Genomic DNA, 24,004 nt, shown 5'->3' on the forward strand with positions numbered 1-24,004 from the left:
TAATTTAAATTCTCTAAAAAACACTAATTAAATGTTTGTCCAAAAATAATTAATGGTTCTTATAAAACGATTCGTAAGTCAAAAAAATTTAAGTAAATGTTACTTACTATTTTTCTGAACAAAATTAAATGTTTTTTAATTAACCAGGTTTTGTATACGTCATTAATAAATTGCATGACATAAAAAAATTGGACTAAATTTTGTCATCAAATGAGTAAACAATTCATCAAATTTTAATTAATATTAAAAAATCCGTATATATAATTACATATAATTGGGGGTGACTTTGCAAATACATACATTGTATCACATAAACCTACTAAAGAGTTAACCCTTCTTTAATCCTAGCCATTGAATAAAATACCAATATATCAATGGTAAAAAACTCATTTTTGTATGATACACAAAAAGAGTTGCTTGTGCATGTTAAATGTCACCCTAAATGGAGCTAAACATAGACACCTCTCCAGAATGTCATGTTTTGGACAATACATGCATTAAACAACCATGCTTATTTGGACACGTCTTGAATGTACTTATATGTGTTGGAAATAATATGTCTAGATATCTTTAATAGATTATAAGAAAATCATTTATATTTAAAATTATGTTTAAAATATTTTTAGAATTTATTTCTTATTTAAGGATATGATTTAGAAATATGTTTTGCATTAAAATTTAGCCCTCTATATAGAAAAATGAATAAAAATTTAAAATGAAGTTTTCCACATATCATCTCATATATTTCCACAACTTCAACACAAAAACTAAAGACTATGCAACAAAAGAAAAAGGATAGGTGGAGCTTCCCTGGATGGAAGAAAGGTACACGTGAAAGAACTAAACAATGGAGACAAAGAGAACGAACAATGACATGCCTAATACAAAGACACAAATGTTAAAATAACAAAATGATGCTCACAAAAACAAAGGGGAAGTTACACAAATTCGATTACACGACCAAACATACATCAAAGGTTAGGTCATGACTTAACAATTAACATGATAGAAGTACAGAGCAACAGGGACACTTGTTACACCAGATGTTAAGAACACGCACAAACGTGTGTAACTTAGGTCTAAGTGGCTTGAGTTATACATCTCAGTTTATAACTCAGGTCAGGAACAAAGTTTCATGTCCGAGCAGAATTTGTTTTTTCAAAAAAAATTATTTAACTATTAGACCCGTTAGATATAATTTAACTAAGGGGCTTGTGTAACGGTTACACAGAATTAGAAACACAAAAAACTTCGTCAATTTGACAGCTCTTAAAGTGTCTAATTGATCAAGAGAATTAGCTGAAGAAGAGGAGAATAACATATCTTGTATATATGGATAGTGATAGTATTGAAAGAATTTACGAAGACATCATGAATAAAATCTGTTGTCTCTATTGATATATGAATCTTATCATGGGGCTGGTTCATTGCAAGGGAGGGAATACAAATTGAGCACTCTTATTTAGACGTATGATTGGGTTATTTACAAGGTGTATAAGAAGAAGAACAAGGAGGAGAACACGTTCCTTTTTGTTCTTCAATTATAACTAGATTTGCATAAACCAAAAGGGTGTCTTACATCAACTGGAATACAAGCTAAAATATAAATTTCTAAGACGAGCCTGGGCTACCTAGTGGACTGCTTTGTTTGCATTTTAGCCCACCTGAGAGGGTATGAGAAAAAGTAATTCTTTCTCACGAGAGAAATTGCTAAAAAAACGTTTTCAACTGTGCAGTTTGGTAGTTCAATCAATATTTAAGTCGGTTAAAACCGATTTAAAATTAAAAGTGATTAGACCGTTTTAAAAAATGTTCAACGGTAGAATACCACCAAACTATATTTAACTATGGTTGAATACGTTTTTTAGCAATTTCTATGAGAAGAGTAACTTTCGTTGAGAATGGAAATGGGAGGGGGGTTATAAAACGGGCCTGCTTTTTTTTTTCTCCAAAAATGCTTAAATAGTCCATTCGTAACTATGGAACCATATATTTTTTTAACAAGACAAAATGGAATATAACATTAAAAAGAGTGGTTCATCCTGCACAAGATGTGCAAAGAGGAACACCACCAAAATTTACAAAGTTAAGTCACCAGTGTCAAGAGAAATAAACACCGCAATGAAATCTGAAGAAATAATAAAATTACACCATAACACCCATACATGGTAAAGGGTGCCGCCACCAATCATGATAGTTGTAAGCAAAGGTGTGCATATTAGACTTTAGCCAAAGGAAAGAAAGGTCTTTAACCTTGTCCGCTATGCTATGTGAATCCAAAGCGATGTTATTAAAAACACGATTATTCCGCTCTTTCCAGATAACCCAAACACAAGTTAGCCAGATTAACCCAAGAATCTTTGACCCAAATATAAATGGTTTGGGCCGATCTAGCCCATTTATGTAGTTGGCTCACTTGGATCGGGCGGGCTGGGTCGGGCCATCCCATTTGACACCTCTAAAAAAACTAATAACTTTTTTTAAAAAAAAAACGATATTTATTCATTTAAATTGATATAGTAAATCATTTTAACATCACTAAAAACTTAAAAGATAAATTTGTAAACAAACTAACAACATCCAAGTTAATACCATATAATAGCAAAATGTCTATAAATAATATGATAAAATTAAAGTAACCAAAATACTTATGTTCCCGGATCTGCAACGATAAAGTAATCATTGATTGAATAATTGATCTTTCAATATGAATCAAATATATCAATAGAGTAATTTATCTACGTGAAAATCAATTATTTAGATTGAAATAGAGAGAAAAAGAGGTGATTTCAGGTCAAAAATTGACTCAAAACCATGTCCTTGATGAAGAAAATGGAAGAGAGACCTTAAAGAAGGAAAATTAGTTACATGATCTCTCCAACTTCGACACACTTCTAAACACTTGCAACAAAAGTTTTTTTTTTTTTTTAGCAAACTTGCAACAAAAGTTGCTGTCTTAGTTACAATATCTTATTATTATACTCGTCAAATGCAGAAATGTGGCTACGTTGGAAATGCAGGAACAAAAGTTGAAGCCCTAGTCAAATGAATTATGCCCTCTCACTAATAGGTTAAGTAACACTAATGGGATATCTATATCCTTCAAAAGAAAAAAACTAATGGGATATCTATAGGATCACTATGAGTCTCTTATTATGGGGACATACTTAGAGATCACATTAGTATTTTTTTATGTGTATCTTTAGCTAATATTGGAGTCACAATTTCTTTTTTATGGGGACATCCTCAAAGACCACATTATAATTTCTATTTCTGAGTATTCCGCTTTTAATTCGCTCATGGCAGTGGTTGAACAAATTTATGGCTTGAGTATAAACCCCTCCTCACCATTGTTCAATAAATCGAGTGTTAACTTGTAAACTCCCCCGAGTTTACGTTTTAAGTGCTAAAAACATGTTAACTCAGGGATAAACTCGACTTTTAGTGAAATCGGAATGTTTGATGAGTTTGACCAAGTTAACACGTGTTAAACTCGGTAAACTCGTGTAAATAATTATTAGAAATTATTAACAATTATTAATAATAGGGCTGGGGGTTGGTCATTTCCATGTGTTTTTAAGCAACTTCTTAGGTGGAAAAAGATTTGTTCAAACTTTTTCTATTGGCATGGACTATATTATCTTCGGGCTGTGGGCTTCTTCAAAGAAAAAAGGGGGCTAGGGGACCGGTAAGTTCTACTAAGGGAAAATCTTTTCGCACCCTCCTAAATGACTTTGGAGATACAATTTTGTAGATAAATTATAATGCAAGTGTGCGTGTAAGACCATGTCTTTTTTTTTTTTTTTTTTGGTGTGTGCAAGACCATGTCTAGTATAACTGAAATGCTACGGAATCTTGACAAAATGCAAAAGTGAATAGCTATATGTGAAGAAAATAAAGAGATAGATATGGGGATGAAATATATGAAATAATAAAGGGTCATGTTAACCGGTGCCCCCGGGGCACTGGTTAAGGAAGCAAATATAGTAACATTAACATTGATCATTGTGTAATCAATGCATTAAAAACTTAAAAAGTATCTTTTTTGACTTAGAATTTCTTCTTTTAACAACCTTAACCAGTGCCCCGGGGGCACCGGTTAACATTTCCCAATAATAAATCATAAATTACAATGGTGAAAAACATTCAACAACACTCAACATCCACTTTTTCAATTTCCAACACTCTACATCATTTTCTCTCTCTTATTCAACACTCATTCAACTTTTAGCCTCTCCAATGGTTTTTATTCAACAGTCTACCCCACCACTTTTTATTTCATATTCTTATTTAATTTTATATTTTTGTTTTTTTATTACATAAAATTACAATTATCGATTATAATTAAATTAAAATAATAAACACTTAACAATTTATTTTTTTAGTTTTTTTGGAAAAACAAAATTTATTTAAATAATTTATTTTCACTAAAAAAAAGATTAAAACTTCAAAAGAAAAGTTAATAGAAAGATAATAACAAGATTAAGATAGTGAAAAACTTGGTTTTTTTTTCTGTGTCCAAATCAAATGAACAAAATCTCTGTTTATAGACAAAAAAAATCAAAAATTTTGGTAAAAAAAAATTAAATAAAATTAATTTGCAATGAAAATAATTGAGTTCAAATTATTAAGATGATAAAAATTCAGGCAGCCAATCAGAAGATTACACGTGTCACCCACTTTATCCACAAAGCATTTCTCTCTCCAAGTACAACAATGTTGAAGTCATTCAACTCCTCTCTCCTCCACATCATTTTTCTCTCATTTTCAACACCCTTTTCCAATGGTTCAACATGTTGAACTTGGCTTTCAACTATCCCATTGCACTTGATCTTATATGTTCAATTGTAGGAAAAAAAATGTTTCACTATTAAATAAAAAATTACGGGAGAACAAGACAAGATAGATAATTTTTTTTGTATTTTTACCGTTCTAGGCAGAAGCCTAAGCCTGATTTTTATCGTTCTAGGCAGAAGCCTAAGCATATAACTCACACTTGTACACAACAACACTCCCCCTCAAGTGTGAGTCCATCTATTCATCATGCTCTGCCTGTATCGCCGTTGCTGCACAAGGAGCCACATGCTGCTTGTACCGTCGTTGGATCACGAGGGGAGCCTAGGGTCCGTCCACATTGAGGCTAGAACAACCCCACAAGTAAGAGAGACGTCACACACCCCGTCGTTGCTGCACAAGGAGCCACCTGCTGCTTGTACCGTCGTTGGATCACGAGGGGAGCCTAGGGTCCGTCCACATTAAGGCTAGAACTCCACATTGAGGCTAGAACAACCCCACAATGCTGCTTGTACCGTCGTTGGATCACGAGGGGAGTCTAGGGTCCGTCCACATTGAGGCTAGAACAACCCCACAAGTAAGAGAGACGTCACACTCTTACCCAAACGGGGCTCTGATACCACTGTTGGATCACGACTGTTGGATCACGAGGGGAGCCTAGGGTCCGTCCACATGTAAGAGAGACGTCACACTCTTACCCAAACGGGGCTCTGATACGACTGTTGGATCACGAGGGGAGCCTAGGGTCCGTCCACATACAGTGTGACGTCTCTCTTACTTGTGGGGTTGTTCTAGCCTCAATGTGGACGGACCCTAGGCTCCCCTCGTGATACAACGACGGTACAAGCAGCATTGTGGGGTTGTTCTAGCCTCAATGTGGAGTTCTAGCCTCAATGTGGACGGACCCTAGGCTCCCCTCGTGATCCAACGAGGATCACGACTGTTGGATCACGAGGGGAGCCTAGGGTCTGTCCACATTCTAGCCTCAATGTGGACGGACCCTAGGCTCCCCTCGTGATCCAACGACGGTACAAGCAGCATTGTGGGGTTGTTCTAGCCTCAATGTGGAGTTCTAGCCTCAATGTGGACGGACCCTAGGCTCCCCTCGTGATCCAACGAGGATCACGACTGTTGGATCACGAGGGGAGCCTAGGGTCCGTCCACATGTAAGAGAGACGTCACACTCTTACCCAAACGGGGCTCTGAAACCACTGTTGGATCACGAGGGGAGCCTTAGGGTCCGTCCACATACCACTGTTGGATCACGAGGGGAGCCTAGGGTCCGTCCACATCGAGTGACTTCCTGGGAAGTCCTTGTGTTGCACCTCTTTTTGCCAAAATTTTGTGTTCTTTTTGTTAATTAGCGTAATTTTACGTCGTTTTTGAAAATTAAACTTCGATTGTATTTCATTTTTTTTCGTTAATTAACGCAACCTAAAACTCTATTCGTTAATTAGCGTAATTTGACGTCTTTTTTGAAAAATAAACTTAGAAATGCATATATACAATTACAACGCTTTACTTTCTTACAACGCTTTACTTTCAGGTGCGATCATACCAGCACTAATGCACCGGATCCCATCAGAACTCCGCAGTTAAGCGTGCTTGGGCGAGAGTAGTACTAGGATGGGTGACCTCCTGGGAAGTCCTTGTGTTGCAGCACTAATGCACCGGATCCCATCAGAACTCCGCAGTTAAGCGTGCTTGGGCGAGAGTAGTACTAGGATGGGTGACCTCCTGGGAAGTCCTTGTGTTGCACCTCGAACTCCGCAGTTAAGCGTGCTTGGGCGAGAGTAGTACTAGGATGGGTGACCTCCTGGGAAGTCCTTGTGTTGCACCTCCACCGGATCCCATCAGAACTCCGCAGTTAAGCGTGCTTGGGCGAGAGTAGTACTAGGATGGGTGACCTCCTGGGAAGTCCTTGTGTTGCAGCACTAATGCACCGGATCCCATCAGAACTCCGCAGTTAAGCGTGCTTGGGCGAGAGTAGTACTAGGATGGGTGACCTCCTGGGAAGTCCTTGTGTTGCACCTCGAACTCCGCAGTTAAGCGTGCTTGGGCGAGAGTAGTACTAGGATGGGTGACCTCCTGGGAAGTCCTTGTGTTGCACCTCCACATTGAGGCTAGAACAACCCCACGAGTAAGAGAGACGTCACACTCTTACCCAAAACCTTAAGGCAGTGGGTTTATGAATCCTCTTACTTATAAAGTGGTCAATCTTTACTCTTTTATCCGATGTGGGACATATAACTCACACTTGTACACAACAACACCACTGAGGTTCACTTGATAATTATTTTTGCCAACAAAATAATACTATACCTTTGTATTTTTCAAAAATAGAAAAAACTGTAACTTTGTATATGCACTACTTATCAAATAGGCGTGTATCGTGAGATTTTGTATCAACCTAATTAAGCAGAAACCTTTCAGAATAATATTTTTTTTACTTAAAAATTTATGGTCTTACCAACAATATATGTTACAAGGACAAGTGTTAAAGATTCTAAAACAATATTACGCATTAAGGTTTTTTATTTGTCTTGTCTTGGTTTGATGATGTAATCATAAGGCATTGAATTGTATTTCTCTTAATGGTTCAGGTTCGATTCGTAATGTATCCTACGAGCAATGTTAGCATTCTCAAAATTTTAAATAAAAATAATATTCTGCTCTTAAGGCAATGGTTTTTGACAACTCTGATAGGAGCTGTCTTTATTGGGGTACATATATTTAAAAGTGTTGCAATAAGTTACAAAGTGGGCTGCCACACACGTAAGGTGTTCTAAATAAAAATATTGAGTTTTTTTTTTTTTTTTTAAAGTAGTTTAGTGATTAGAATTCACCTTTTTCAAAGTGAATAAGTGGGGCGTCCGGGGACGGAGTTTCATTTCTTATAAATATAATCTTTAGTTAAATTTTACTTATTACTAGCCAAACAATTGATTACTAAGGCATTTTTTCTTACAAATTGGAAGGTTAATAAAAAAAATATAGGCCAAATACCATGTTTGGTCCTTTTAGTTTGAAAGAATTCTCAAGTTAGTCCTTTAAGTTTCGAAAATTTCAATTAAGTACTTTTAGTTTGACAGAATTCCCAAGTTAGCCCTTTAAGTTTCAAAAGTTTCAAATAGGTCCTTTTAGTTGATAAACTATTTCACTGTTACCCCTGCTATCAGTTAACAATTAACTGATGCTGATGTAGCCGTTAAGTTGTTGACATGGATCAAAACACTGCCTTTTAAAAGCTCCAGGGTGTCAAAACGTTACGTTTAATCGTCACAAATGATCATTCTAGCAATATAAATATCGTTTAATAGTGCTAGAAAGATATTTGTTGTTGTAAATAATTGTCTTCTAGCACTATAAATGATCATTTGTGACTATTAGAAAGCGTTTTGACACCCTGTAGCTTTTAAAAGGCAGCGTTTTAATCCAAATCAACAACTTAACGGCTACATCAGCATCGGTTAATTATTAACTGATAGCAGGGGTAACAGTGAAATAGTTTATCAATTAAAAGGACCTATTTGAAACTTAAAGGACTAACTTGGGAATTCTGTCAAACTACAAGGACCTAATTGAAACTTTCGAAACTTAAAGGACTAACTTGTGAATTAAGTTAAACTAAAAGGATCATAAGTGATATTTAGCCAAAAATATAACAATACAATTTCTCCAGAAAAAAAAATTACAGCACCATTAAAAAAGAATTCTGTTAATGCATGCATGTGTCACAGTTCTAACTCCAGATGACAAAAATGCATGCGAATAAGTAGTACTATTTTTTTTTTTTGGAAAAATGCATATAAATTTGTTTGTGCATTCAATTCATACGCACTTTTTTTAAAAAAAAAATCATTCATATACACACTTTTTTAAAAATAAAAGAATGTTTATGAAAATATGCACACGAACAAGTTGAAACACCATGCAGAATCCAAAATTTTGGGCATTATATGCGATCCAACCTTCTTTTTGAAGTACCCACGGACATTAGCTTCGATTCTTAAACAAAGTTTACCTTGAATACCTCATTTTCATTGACCCAAAGCAAAAATTAAAGATTGCAATTGGAGACTCAACTTTGGGGATTAGAAAATTGGGAAAAAATGGAGCACGTTGTTTAAGGATAAGAGAAGCACGTGAGTCCCTACTAAAGTCCAAGTTTATCCTAAACATTTTTTACTAAGCCCAATTACAAATATAAAAATCACTTAACTATGAAAAGAATACGCATGGCATGGATCTAATTAAATTAATATTATAGGTAAAACAAAAACGTAAAAAGCAGGGTCGCCCTCGAAAAATTGGTTCAAGTCCAAAAAAAATAAGCAAGGGTTCCTTGAACGCACACAGCGGTGCCATTGGAGACCCCCACGTGCTCCCTCGTGTACTGCACGTTCAAACCCTTATTTCAAGGTACCCTAGCTACGTCCATCCATTATACAGTAAATACTCCTCCGGTCCTAAATACTCCCTCCTTTTCAAAATGAGTGTCGCTTTAGCAAAAAAAATTGTTTCAAAATGAGTGTCGCTTTCTGTTTCCAATGCAATAATAACTTTTTCTTTTCAATTGTACCCTCCAATTAATACTCTGCACACTACTTCCAAAGTATTACTTTTAAAACTAACCAATAGTTAATAAGGATAATTTGGTAAAATAACCATTCTCTTTCTCTTAATCATTGCATTTCTTAATATGTGTATAAACACCTAAAACGACACTCATTTTAAAACGGAGGGAGTATAAGCAAATTTGACTTTTTAGGTTCATTCAATTAATGATGTATGTGGTTCATAATATGGACCACATACATTATTAATTGAATGAACCTAAAAAGTTAAATTTGCTTATATTAAGGACCGGAGGGAGTAAATTTTAAAATTTTATTAAGGGACCCTAAATTTAGGTTTGTATGTAGAAATTAAGAAAAATAATTGATATAGAATTATCAAAATAATGACGTCCAATGAAAGGCAATTGTCTAGATGTGAGATAAAGGCACGTGCACACACCACTTCGACGTTCAAGTTAATAAGAAAGCAACAAGTGAGATGTTCAAAGAGTAGATAGCGAGTATCTTAAGTTGTGATCGAATGACGTTCTTTTTATACGAGATGATTGTTGATAGGTCGTTATGTACGACAAATTTCTAATCATCAAGCGTTGGATGCAATTATTGGTGGTAAGCGTTATGGGTTTTGGAGAATTCTAAGCTTCTAACAGTTGGAGATGGATTATCCTTTGTTGATGGAGCGATGTATGCAGCATTGTTTGTGGCTTTCAACAATTGGGATTACGCTCGGTCGATAATTCTTGATCCAAACTAGTGCTTGGGCAGTGGCGGAGCCACTCTTTGGTTCAGGGGGGCCACGGTCCACACCACCAAAAAAAGTTAAATTTTTTATAGGATAAATTATTAAAATATATTTGACTTTTAAATAAAATTACTTCAGGATCCACTCTCTTCTCCATTTTAGTATATACTACTATCACACTTTCAAGTCATTCGAAATATGTAGATAATTATTTTGAATTTTTAAATCAAGTAGTTTAATTTTTTATAATCATCTTTGTGTTTAATGCTTATTAAAACATAAATGTAGTGTGTGTGTATATATTTGAGTTTATTTTGATGGCTCAGTCAAACTTATTTTTTTACTCCGTCATTGGGTTTTTAAGTGTCGAGCAAAGTCTCTGGTTAGTCTTGAATAATAATATTTACTTTTAGAAGTGATAGTGGTTGTTGATGAGTTTAATTAATATACTTTCTAGTATATCTAACATATTAATTTTCCAACTTTTTTTCATCACAACGATTAATTTGGAGGGTCATGCATGTAGAATATTGATGGTAACTTTACTGTAGCATTATGACTTTGTTGACGTGTACCATACACACACGGAATCACCTATGGTTCTTAATTCCTTTCGAAAGAAGAGGAAATTGACAATGCCACTGAGATCTGAGCTGACTGAAAGTATTGTAAACGTTAATGTGTGGTTGCTTATTGCTTATTATAGTTTCGTATGTCAATGCAAATAGGGGATTGGGATGGGAACATTAATTTAAAACATTTAACGTATATCAATAAATTATTTTGAAAGGTAGTAGAGAGCAAGTAGTAGTTTAGAGAAATGAATAAATTTTTGAGTTTGAACGCGTTGTGCATGGCCCAGATTTGAATCTAATTAACAACTTTTCTTTTAGTAGAGACAAGCCAAAGGTTTTATGCTGAATGATGTCCGGTGAATGAGGAACCCCATGCACGTATTATGGAATTATTAATTCTAATTCTAATAAATAATTGAGTTGTGTTTACTCTAGCCAAAACTTTTCCAGTTACTTACTCCTTTGTTTTCTACTCATCATCCCTAGTCTCACCTAACATTTCTTATACGTACAATACTTCAACAAGTATGTACCCTCCCCCTTTTCACCAAATTGCATAGAACGTGCATTTGCACTCTTAAAATTTATGAATAGGTAAATAAAATCTTTTTAAACTATGTCGATCAGCTTGGTCATTCTGCTAACTTGTATCTAATTTGATATTGTTGAATTAATCTATGAGTTATATCATTCATTAGCAAATTACTATTTGAATTATATAATTTAAACTAGTCTTTACAAGTTAATAGAAGAAACCAAGTTGTCTAACGATATTCAAAGTTGGGGTCTTTTTTATCTATTTGCAACTTGTAGGAGTGTAATTAATGTCCAACATAAATATTTTTTTTACTAAAATCAATTTTATAAAACCAGTTCAATTCAAAATCCCTGCCGAAACAAACACTGAGACTAACAAATAATTTTAATTTATCTTTGGAATAAAAAGACTAACAAGTAATAAATTATCTTTCAAAAAAAAAAGTAATAAATTAGTTTATTTGACTCCAAGTCATGTTAATACAAACTCAGATCGTAAAAAGGTGTAGAGTCGAAAATTGATTTAGTGAGGCGCGTTTTTGAACCTGCAATTACACATTTCCCTACATTTAGTGTGTGAGTTCCGTTGCTACACTCTTTGGTGTTAATGTCTCAAGTCTTGGTCAGAAGTCTTGTATTGAATGATAAAGTAAGATATTGAGCAACATGTAATTAGTGATATGACTCATATACCTTATACGACCTTTAAATATTGGATAAAGTTGAAGTGTTCAAGGCTTTAGTGTGATAATCCACTTTAGTGTTTAAGGCTTCACCAAAAATATCAATTATGGTATCAAAGCCTTTTCAAATTGGTAGGAGAGCATAAGTGGTTCTTTGTGTTGGTTCAATGAAGCATATAGTCTCACACTTCATATAGATAATACATTGTATGTCAATTCTAAATTAAAAGTCTCCTATTAAATGTTAAATAGATGTTGATCAACATACAAGTGGAATAACTCATATACTTACAATACCTAAAGATTTTGTGCAAACATGTAGTATCTTGTTCTTAGTCTAGCTTGACAATCAATCTTAGTGTTAAAAGCTGTCTCGAAAGTCCCAACTTTTGTATAAGAGTTAAAGTTGGGATTTGTATAAAGTGGGTACATCCAAGTCTCACGCCGAGTAGTGAGAAGAAAAACTAAGCATAGAGATATTATAGATAGAGAGTTATTTTGAGTTTTCATCACCACAACTCTAAATTTTTTAGATTATTAGGGTTTGGGTAGTTTAGTTTCATGAGAGGATTTTCAATTTTCTTGTCATTAAAATTGCAATTGTAGTTAAGATGATTTTCAATTTTGTCCGTTCGAAAATTGGATGAGACGGCTTGAAATTATTTCTAGTAAAATTTGTAGATTAGATAATAATATATTTTGTTGAGAAAAAAATATATGGATACGTCAAGTATGAGTAAAAAATCTTACATTAAATGAAAAGACAAAAGTTGGGAAACAAATAAATTATAAGTGTGATGTCTCGTATATCTAATGTCTTTAGATTTTAAATGAAGATATGATGTCTCGTATATCTAATCTTGTATATCTAATTGTTAAGTCGGACGCTATGACGACGGTCGAACTCCGGCACCTCCACTTGTGTGTGAGTTTATAATAATTTTGTCATTTCGTATATCTACCAAAAAGAAAAAATAATTGTTCATGTGAAAATAGCTTAGTTGATAGAAACATCGCATTATATATGGGAGTTGAAGTTCGAATTCAAGATTTTTCACTTATTCATCTTAAGGGATGAATTTCTAACCACTATTCTTGTCGGAAATCATAGGGGGAAAATTCCATGAAAACAGGGCATTTGATTAACTAGATTCGGACTAATCATACATAAAATAATATAGTTTTTGGTTATTATGTTGAAGAGTTACATGCTGCCGCATAAAACTCTTGTATTTCATATGTTAACTACCCAGTATCATTTTCATTTTCATTTTCATTTTCATTTTCATTTTTGCTAGTAGTTCAAAGAAATACTGAATATAGCATGCTAAATTGGTATGGTAATTCAAGGAGTATCCATAGTCGTAGGGTATCGTATCTCAAAGGCAACGATGTAATGTAGGGTATGTTTTCCGACAGAACCTTGTGACACATTGGCCCACGTGTCACTCAGAATGCGCGTGTCATAATCTGATAGCTGTGGCTGGGAATGTGCGAACCACACGAGGCTTAATTCTCAACGAAAGCCCTTTGTTTAGACATTGAATTGAACAACTTATATGAAGTCACTTAATTGCCTCAAATAAAAACACCACCGTTATGGTCTAAAGTAGTACAATTATACACAATTATACCACCTGCTGTTCACAAACTGTACTAGTAGTACATGTTTGTGACACTTTCTATAATACATCTGAATCTAAATTACGTTCAACTATCAGTGAAGTGAACCACATGTCAATTCCGTAAACAAAACCACAAAGGTTCCGTTATTTTTCGATTTCCCAACCCTCATTCTGTCATTCATATTTTCAGCTGCATTTTTTTTCTTTCCTCTTTCTTTCAATTGTTAGGTGAAGAAACAGTGTCACTAGAAACACCTTAAATGAATGTTGTTATTTAACATTTAAAAGGTGGCACCATATTTAACATTGTATATAAATATATCACTTATAATATTCTTATATAGTAAAAGAAAAAAAAGGACAGCAAATGAACACATAATTAATTTATATATTAAATTTATATGATTATTTTGAAAAATAACTATTCACTTATTTGATTGAGCAAAAATAAAAAATAAAATTGTAAATAAAATAGCTATTCACTTATTTAGTCTAGAATAGGAGTACTTTTTCTACAGAAAAATTGGAGTATATAGGTATAAATATAGTACACTTTTTTAATTGATTAACATCATGGGGCAGTAAAAAAGAACATCCAAGATTTCAAGGGGGATTAGTAAAATACTCCCTCCGTCCCGGAATAACTGACCCATTTTCTAAAAAAAAGTGTCCCAAAATAACTGACCCATTTCAATTTTCAATACAACTTTCATCATTCCCAATACAATATAACACTAAATAATACTACTTTTATCATTACCAATACAATATATTCCACTTTCCCCTTTATTTATACACTTTTCTTAATCTGTGTGAAAAACTAAAGTAGGTCAATTATACCGGGACGGAGGTAGTAAATAAAAACATATCAAGGGGAATATCAACAAAAATAAGAAGTAAAGGATCAATTAACCGTACGTACCATCCTATGTACTTTCCTAACGACAACAACATGTATAATTATCTAAATCTAATGACAGATTAGAGGACTAAATTGTTGCCAACTCAATCAGAGTTGTAACCCAGGCAGTGGAACAAAAAAGGACAGCAAATGAACACAATAAATTAAAATTAGAATGAAATTTTTAAGAAAGAAGTAACAAACATAACATTAATTATATGAATGAATAAATTAGTATTAGCTTAGCTCTGAAAGGACTGGTCATAAGGGATGGTTATGGTGTTTATTTAATATTGGTGAGATGTCAGTTTATATATTATGCTTCAAATAAATAAATAATGCATTCAAATTAAGTGCAACATATTATTTCCATTCTTCTACATTTTCAATTTTCATCACCGTGTATGACCAGACCAACTCATTACGCATTGCTTCTTTTTCTTCTTCTTTTTTTGAGGGCAACACATTGTTTTCAAGCTCTTTTTTCAGATTTGCTGCGTTATATTTAAGAGTTTAAGTTAGAAACGAATTTGAAATATCATATCATATACTACACACAAAGGTTAAATTGCACATGTAAATTTAATGCAATTAAATGAAACATTTGGTAGTACGGGTAATTCGTCTCCTTCTAAACTAGTATAGTTTATACTACTATTTTTTAATGTTGATAGTTTTGGCGTAAGGTTTACAACATTATAATACGTGACCACTAGAGGGGCACATTGTCCCAGTCACAGAGAAAGTAATAATTTACCACGTCTATGATCCAGATCACGTGCAATGCACGATATCAATTGAGAACAGACAAAATGGATTCGTTTACTCATTTTTTTTTGTTAATCAGAAATGAGCAATCACTCATAGGGTGAAGATTCTTGATGATTTTAATTATGAAAATGCATTAGTTTCGTATAAAAAAGCTTGCAATTATGATATTGGGGATTTTTTTGGTAAAAAGGAATGGTCCAACCAAATTTGCTATCCGTGGGAAAGTTGAACCTCTAAAACTGTTTTTATTTGTGGTCCAAACAATTATTAATCATGCGGAATACTGTGACAATAATTACCATAACACTTGTTTTTCATAGGTCAAGGTTGGTCCATTTCTCCAATATGCTTTCATATTTTGATAGGAGTAGCTGACATTTAATTACCTATTATCCATCCTATGTCGTATTTATTCACAATCTTATTCTCTTAGAACTTGGATTTGGTATAATCCAAGCCTTACAAAATCCACTTTGTAAGGTAACGGTGTCACCTTTTATAAATTTTTGGTAGAAACACATTACTAGTATTTTACTATAAAAAGTAGTACTAAAATTAATCAATCTATTTATGCAATGTACACTTCTTTCAAATGAAACTCACAATAATGAGATAAAGTCATTCAAACGGGCCTCACGAGACACACACGTGCACAAAAATGTCTTGGGAAATGGTTGTGCTCGCAATTTTATTCATCTACTGCAGTTTTCACTCCAACTTGTAAAGCAAGGGTTAGCAAGCATTTAACTTTGGGATTGGTCTAAGAAACGTGCACGCTCAACAGAAAGAGACAGATAGTGATACCTACATTATGCCTAAATTCAAGTGTCTTAACTGTTCCTTTTGTTTTTAACAGGAAAAATCCATGTGAGGAATGGATTGGACGGTAAAGTAACACTGGTGATAAATGCAGACACCGTGTTGACTCCTAATATGTATGTATGCTCAATTAGGCCACAAATACTATTTAGCCAGCTAAAGAAAACCAAAATACTATTATCATAGTAGAGTAATACTTTACCAAAAGGCTTTTTAAAAACTAGCATACAAATTAAGAGCATTTAAAGCTAAAAATAAGCATGGTATGCATTTCTTAATCAAGAAAATTGATGTTAGTCGTTTTGAAGAGTATAAATAAACATCACGGACACGACATTGACACGTTGACATTGTTAATATTTTGAAGGAAAAAAAAAAGAATAATTGAATGTAGTCACACATGTCAGGATCATGTGTATCGTATAATGACACGTGTCAGACACCGAACACCTCTTTTATATGAAAAGAACCTAAAGAAAGGGCTAAAAATCTTCCAATTAGTCGCCATCACACTGGGATTGCAGATTCAGTAGAACCTTTTCAGGATGATAAGTGAATGATATTGAAAAGTACTTTAAAAATTTTAACAAACAATAGAAGGTAACAACTGAAGCTGTTTTTTGGCAACAACAACTGAAGCTGTTTATATACAAGTTAAACAACTTTTATGTATAAAAATAACAAGATTACATACATGATCATTGATCAAAGACACAGGCAAGGCAATCCCCTCAAACCGTTCCCTCTTATAATATCTGAAATAATATTTTAGAAGCGGCAAAGAAGAAAGAAAAAACTTTTGGGAAGCTGAAAAGCATCACCTTCTTCCTCCTTTCTTGTCTTTCTCTTTTGAAGAATTTTCTGGAATTTCTTGCCACCCTAATGCTTGGTTAATTCAGGGACTTCTTTAATGCTCATTTCAACCATCTCAACGGTATTGAAACCTTCATCTTCAGTGGCTATAGTAGATTGGGAATCCATCCCAGAACCTGCTTGTATTTCCTTGAACATTGCCATGACTTGAATCATTGTAGGTCGCCGCCAAGGTCTATCATCCAAACAGGCACAAGCTACCTTTAAATGCTGTAAAAGCTCAATCTCCATATTGGGGTCTTCTTTCATTAGCTCTGGATCAAAAACATCACTTATTTTAAGTTTGGCATGTTGTTTAACCCATCCAACAAGATTGTTATCACCAAAATCAGCCGAGTCCGTCGGTCTTCTCCCCGTCAGCAACTCCAACAAAACTACACCATAACTATAAACATCACCTTTAGTTGAGCATCTAAAGCTCTGATAGTATTCTGGGGGAACATAACCCGGTGTGCCTGCCAACGTGCTTACGCTTAAATGAGTATCCATAGCGCTCATCATCCTAGCCATTCCAAAATCAGAGACCCTTGCCTCCAAATTTTCATCAAGCAACACATTGCTTGATTTCATGTCTCTATGAATGATGTGTGGGATACAACTATGGTGAAGAAAAGCCAATCCTCTTGCAGCTCCAATTGCAATCTTCCTCCTCACTGACCAATTCATCTTGATCCCAGCTTTCTTCGGGTCATGCAGGACATCTTCTAGACTTCCATATTTCATGTACTCATAGACCAACAATCTTTCCTCTCCAACTTTGCAGTATCCCAAAAGAGGAACAAGGTTTCTGTGCTTGATTTTGCCAATGGTTTCCATCTCTGCTGTGAATTCCCTGTCCCCTTGTCCACTTACATGTATTAGTTTCTTGATGGCCACAACACTTCCATCTTTCAGCTGAGCTTTATACACGTCACCGAAACCACCGGAACCAATGAGACTATCGTTGTGAAAGCCATTGGTTGCCTCTAGAAGATCCGCAAAAGTGAGCTTTCGGAGGGGCTTTTCAAACGTTGCAAGATTTATGCTGAGAGCTTCGCGGGCACTGGTCAGTTTCCAGCCAGAATTATTGCCATTACCAGAATGAGAATTGTCAATGTAGCTATCAATGGCAGCCTCCTTTTTCTTCCTCCTCTTTCTTGTCTCAATAGCAATAATGATCAAACCGAAAACGCAGAAAAGAGAGAAAAGCAATCCCATTGCCACACTCCCTACAAGGGATGCCTGTCTCCTATGAGACTTCTGATGCTGTGCAGCATTAGCACCGGCGTCTTTCCCACACGGAGGAAGAGGGACCCCGCAGAGACCAGAGTTGTTCTGAAACTTAACAGGCGGAAAAGTGTCAAATTGACCGGATTCCGGAATTAATCCGTAGAGAAAATTGTTGGACAAGTCAATCTCAGTGAGCAGTGAAAGCCCTGCCAAGGCTTGTGGAATTTGACCTTGTAGCTTATTGTATGAAAGATCAAGAATGTTGAGATTCTTCATCGTACCAAGCTCTTGAGGAATGCTACCGGACAAGTTATTATAGCTCAAATGCAAAATGTAGAGATAGTGCATTTCACCAATTTCCTTAGGAATAGTACCAGACAACATGTTGTGTGAAATATCCAAAAAGATCATTGAACCATTAGTGGTAAACGTTGGCTGAAGCTTACCTCCATAAACCCTAGTGAAATTGCAAGGGTTCTTCGTCGAAATTCTGTTCAATTTTTTCTGACTAATCCCTGCAAACTCCAGCAAGTTCCCAGCTCCATGGCACTCTCTACTTCCATCATTCTTAATGTAAACATACGTCTTCCCGTTAATGAAATTCACCGTGACTTTCCCCGACTGCTTAAACAACTCCGGCGGTATTGTTCCTGTGAGTGAATTTGTATTCAGATCCAACCATAACAAGCTAGGGCAATCTCCTAACTCCGGTGGAACCCTACCGGAGAAAGAATTATTACTCAGCTTCAAAATAGCCAAATTCGAAAGCTTCCCAATCCATGCCGGAATCTCACCACTGAGCCTGTTATTCGACAACGAGATCCAATTCAACTTACTGCAATTCACCAACCCAGATGGAATACCTCCACTCAACTCATTGAAATCGAGAATCAAATTCTCTAAACTCTCCATATTTCCAAGCTCTTGAGGAATTTCCCCATGAAGCTGATTCAACCACATGATTAAATCACGAAGCTTCGAAAGAGAACCCAAACTTGGAGGAATGGTTCCAGTTAGATAATTGAAACTCAAATCAAGAGCCACGAGATTTGAACAGTTACTTAGCGTTGGTGGAATAAAACCCGTGAAACCGTTATTTTGCAAGTAAAGTTCCTTCAAATTATTCCCAAACTCTTCTTCACAAAGCCACTTCGGAATCGTTCCGGTGAAGTTATTCGAACTCAGATCTAACAATTCCAAACCCGTTATCTTCGACAGCGACACCGGAACTGGGCCCACAAAGTCGTTAAACGCCACCGCAAGCTCTTTCAAACTACTCATCTCCGATAAAACTTCCACCTGAAGTTCACCGGCGAAGGTGTTGCTCGAAATATCAAACGATGTCAACGAAGTACACGCGCCAAACTCACGTGGAATATCACCGGTGAGATTATTAGAAGAAAGATCAAGCTCCACGAGAGTTGAACAAAGCTCCGCTAAACGCGCCGGGATTTTTCCGGCGAAGTGATTTGCAGCAAGATAAAGAAACTGTAACGAACCGGAGGGAAGTTCAGGTACCGGACCGGTGAACTGGTTACCAGAAACGTTGAGATGAAGAAGATTCTTACAAGGTGACAGTGTTCTTGAAATGTCACCGAAGTACTTGTTTGCTGAAATATCGAGGTACTGTAGAGATAAACATTCACCAAAGGATGGAATTGAAACAGAGAAATTGTTGGAAGAAATGTCTAAGTGATGGAGATTGTTGTAACCGGAGAAGTCGATTTCTCCGGTGATTTTGTTACCTCTGAGAGATAAAAGCTCTAAATCATGGTTGAGGAACCAGTGGAAGAAATTTGGACCGTTGATTTTGTTTTCGGAAAGGTCGAGAGTTTTAAGAGATGAAGCGAGACTCCATTTAGGAGAATCGAATTGGAGGTCGTTGTTGGAGAGGTTGAGGGACTTAAGGCTTAAGCATGTTGAGAGGAAGGAGAGGTCTGAGAAAGATGAAGAGAGTGTGTTTAGTGATAGATCTAGTGTGGTGAGGGTGGAGGTGCACTTGGTGTGGGAGAGAGGAATGGGTGGTGAGGATGTGATGTTTGTGGATTTGAGGGTGAGGATTTGGAGATGAGGGAGGGTGAGGAGATAGGTTGTGATGGTGGTGAGGTTGGTGTTGAGAGGGATTGAGGTGAGGTCTATAGAAGTTATGGTGGTTTGGTTGCAGGTGATACCAGTGAATGAACATGGGTTATTATTTGGGAGCCAGTTATGGAGAAGAGATGGGTTTGGGAGAGATTGTTTGAAGTTGAGAAGTTGTGAAGTTGGGTCTCTTTGAGAAGATGAAGCAGAAAGGTATGGTGCTAAGTGGAGGAGGAATAGTGAAAGGAGGAGTAGGAGAGTGTTTGTGCTATACAAGGGTTTCATTTTTGTGGATATGATAAGAAGAGAGAAAAGGAATGGAAAGATGGGTGAATGATGAGTTTATGTTTTTAGGATACGAGGTATGGTGCCATTAGAGGTAAAGAGAAGGAGGAGGAGGAGAAGAAGAAACTATGATGATTCAGACATGATGAAAGAGAGAGAGAGGGTATAGTATAGTATAGTATAGATAGATTTGATTACAGAGAGTCAAAAGTCTGAGTAAGGAAGGTAACAAGGGTATTTATCAAGTTGAGTTAAGGTGTGGATGGATGGACACAGCTGTTGCTCACATGCCATGTGACACTCTCTGTAGTTTTTCTTTCTTTAATTTAATTCTTCTTAATATTTCTCTTTTATTTTCCTTCTTTATTGTATTAATGGGAGTTATAGAGTAATGTTTTTTTTTTTCTTTTTTTGGTAGAGAAAGAGGGACAAAGCCCTTTTTTTCTCTTTAACTTCTTAAAACATAAATGCACTTTTATATAGTATTTTTTATAAGTAGTTTTTGTTTTCCACAAATTATAATATGTGAATTAATTTTTTTACTTAAATTTCAAATAGTTCTATTTATACTATTAATACACATTTACATGATAAATTATGATTAAAAAACAGTTAGAATACACACTATATTGTGCTTGGGTTTGTCTTAGAACTTACTCTTGGGAAAGACAAAAATTCAAATCCCTTCGAGAAAATTGGAGTTTTAAATAAGAAATTTTATTTTGCCTCAAAATGTAAATTACAAATTTTATTTGAAAAAGAAGAAAATGAATAACACAACTGTAATAATGTCACTAAAACACAAAAATTTGCAATTTTTCATTTAGAGAAATTGAGGTCATTTTTAAATTAATTCATGAATTTCTCTTAAAATATCCTTTTTTTATGTTTCGTTTGGTTGTGTTTAAAGAATTTAATTTAATTGAACCAAAAAAAAATTGATTGATTATTATGTTATATTATATATTTCTTGCATCTCTATTTGTAATTATTATTTAGAAGGAAAATAATTTATCCCTAAATATTTTCACTTTTCCAAATTTCTATATTCATTTATTATTTTAATATGTCCCTCATTTTGTTTTTTTTTTCCTTAATAAACATTACTGTTAAAGTTGTTTTGTTTATTTTTTTTGTCTGGGTTAAAGTTATTTATTTAACATATACAGTAATGAGATGCAAAAGAATTGAAATTGGAGTTTTTCTATCATGTACAAATTTGCAAGTGTTAAAAAATTTAAGAAGAGATGAGAATAAAATGTGATGCAAGTTTTATAGGCATATGTTTGGTTTCAACGATGTAGGAGGTGAAATTGATTCTAAAAATTGTAAAGTTTATTTTAATATATTCAATTGTTTTTTAGTATAATTGATTTTGCTTTCTGAATTAACTACAACATTAAGATACAAATTAAAACTTTAGATTCTAGAATTGCATTTTACCATGCGTTTGGATCCATGTTTGAATGCTCAAACTCACATCAAAAACATGTTATGCTGCAATTTATACAAGCTTTCTTTTCAACGTGATATTTCGTCGTATTTCTAGAGTATATATTTTTAAGTTATTTTTAAACAAAATCAATTTTATATTAATAAACCCAAAATAAATTTTTGTCATTGTAAAACCAAACATCATATGAGTGATTTATTGTAAAAAGAAAAAGTTGATATCCTAATTAACTTATACTTATGACTGCATTGAAAAATAAAACTATAGCTGAAAAATTATTTTAGAGGTAGTTAATTTTTTTTGGTCATATTTTAGAGGTTGTTAAGTGAAAAAGTTTTTACTACCAAAAGTTTTCTTCTTCTTTTGACCAATACTACCAAAAAGTTCGTGACTCGTGAGGTGAATCTAATATGTTTCTCTCATCAGAAAATTATAGCTGGGATTAGTGATAATTAGAATTAGAAATGAAAATGAAATAGTTAGTTAGAGTAAGACCCAATTGTTTGCGACCCGTTGGTTTCTCTCACTAAAATAGACTATTTATTCTGTTAACTTTTCCCGTACGTGCGATAGAACACTGATCCATCACTGTCAATTAATTGAGATTCTATCTCTTTATTAAATGGATCTTTCCCTTACGAGAAATTATATTAACCCTTGACAATTGACTGATGTTTTTTTTTAGATTTACTGCTTCCTTTTCTTCTTTTTTACTTACGCAGAAATCAGACAGCTCCCTCTCTTTCATACTTCTTCTCTATCAAATTATGCCATGTGTTGAATATTTCACATAAATTAAAAGTATAATGAATATTATATAGAAAAGAGAAATTATAAATTATTTTACAAATTACTATCTTTTATTAATTGTGTTAAAAATATAATTCAAAGAATTGAAAGAAAAAAAGTAATGAATAGTTGATGGTATAATTGAAAAAATAGCATTTAATGCTTTATTGATGTTGTAAAGTGACTTATAATTCAGAACAATTTCTCTAGAACGGTTTATAATTTGAAACGGAGGAGCAATATTTTCATATTTTTTAAAAAATAATTATTCCAATATAAATGTAACTTTTGGTTTTTTGTATAAGAATTTTTTTTAAGTAATAACAATATTTATTTTTGAACAAGATCAAAATAACAATATTACTTTTTAGGTCATACCATGAACAAGTGCTATAAGAACAACGTTTAAGGAAATATAAAGAAATTATACCTTTTTTTTTTTAAGGAATAAAGAAATATATCTTGAAAATATAAGTAAAATACATATAAAAGTAATAATTACAAAACTTTATGGTGGGTTGGATAGCTTCCAATTCGCTCTACAACTGCTTGCTAATGTTTATGTCATAGATGTCATTATATTTGTAAATCTATAAGCAGCTGGCTCTCAATTTAAAATATTAAATACAAAATTGTGGAGAAAGATCTAGTTCTTGAATTTTAACATGGTGTCAGAGTCTTTAGGAGCGTCAAAATCCTCTGCAAAAACTTCATCTTCTCTTTCAATGTAAGACTCTCCCACAATTGAAGAGATTGTTCGTAAAGATTCTAGTCTTGAAAATCTAGTAAACACTTCGAAAGATTCAACAAATCTTGACTCACGAGTTCTCTCACGATCAAACTTGATGAGAGTAATTATTATTACAGAGTTAACAGGTGAACGGGGTTATCACTACTCATGATCTACATCGATTCATTCTAAATCCAAAATTTCTTCTTCAATATGAGACAAAAATTGATTGTGCTCAAAATAAGGTCTTCAATGAGTATTGAAAATGGTAGATGAAAGATCTAACTTTCTTCAAATGACTTTTCTCCACACTACCAAGTGGTGTTCTACCGAGAGTTCTTGGACGCAAACATGCATTCCAAGTTTGGGAAAAAGGTAGACAAAAACTTCAATTGACTTCTAAAAGCTCGATCATGTCAACTCGGTTGAGAAATAAAGAACAAAAATAAACTTGCAAGATCTATAAATGGATACCTTCTTCGCATCAATGTTATAGTTGTTTCACTGAATACTATCATAGATACGATATCATATCATGAACACGTTGACACAATATTGA

General features: G+C 34.2%; 1 protein-coding gene, 1 non-coding gene and 1 pseudogene across 2 annotated transcripts; 2 read left to right on the top strand and 1 right to left on the bottom strand.

Moving 5' to 3' along the window:
• The first annotated feature begins 6,338 nt into the window (after window positions 1-6,338).
• Window positions 6,339-6,457, top strand: LOC146941612 (5S ribosomal RNA). The gene has a single exon (XR_015033895.1). It is a non-coding gene; the product is annotated as a 5S ribosomal RNA (ribosomal RNA).
• Window positions 6,458-6,722: 265 nt separating this feature from the next.
• Window positions 6,723-6,818, top strand: LOC146941613 (5S ribosomal RNA; annotated as a pseudogene).
• Window positions 6,819-16,584: 9,766 nt separating this feature from the next.
• On the bottom strand, window positions 16,585-20,767 carry BRI1 (Leucine-rich receptor-like protein kinase family protein). The gene has a single exon (XM_085755439.1). The coding sequence runs from the start codon at window positions 20,471-20,473 to the stop codon at window positions 16,907-16,909; it is 3,567 nt and encodes a 1,188-aa protein (XP_085611565.1). The 5' UTR covers window positions 20,474-20,767; the 3' UTR covers window positions 16,585-16,906.
• Between the last annotated feature and the right edge of the window lie 3,237 nt (window positions 20,768-24,004).

This window comes from Medicago sativa, chromosome 3 (assembly GCF_051527215.1).
Source record: "Medicago sativa cultivar Bolivia chromosome 3, Bolivia_mono, whole genome shotgun sequence".
NCBI lineage: Eukaryota > Viridiplantae > Streptophyta > Magnoliopsida > Fabales > Fabaceae > Medicago > Medicago sativa.

Excerpts from the sequence above, each read along its gene's own strand:
- BRI1 (XM_085755439.1), bottom strand. The coding sequence starts at position 20,473 with ATGAAACCCTTGTATAGCACAAACACTCTCCTACTCCTCCTTTCACTA.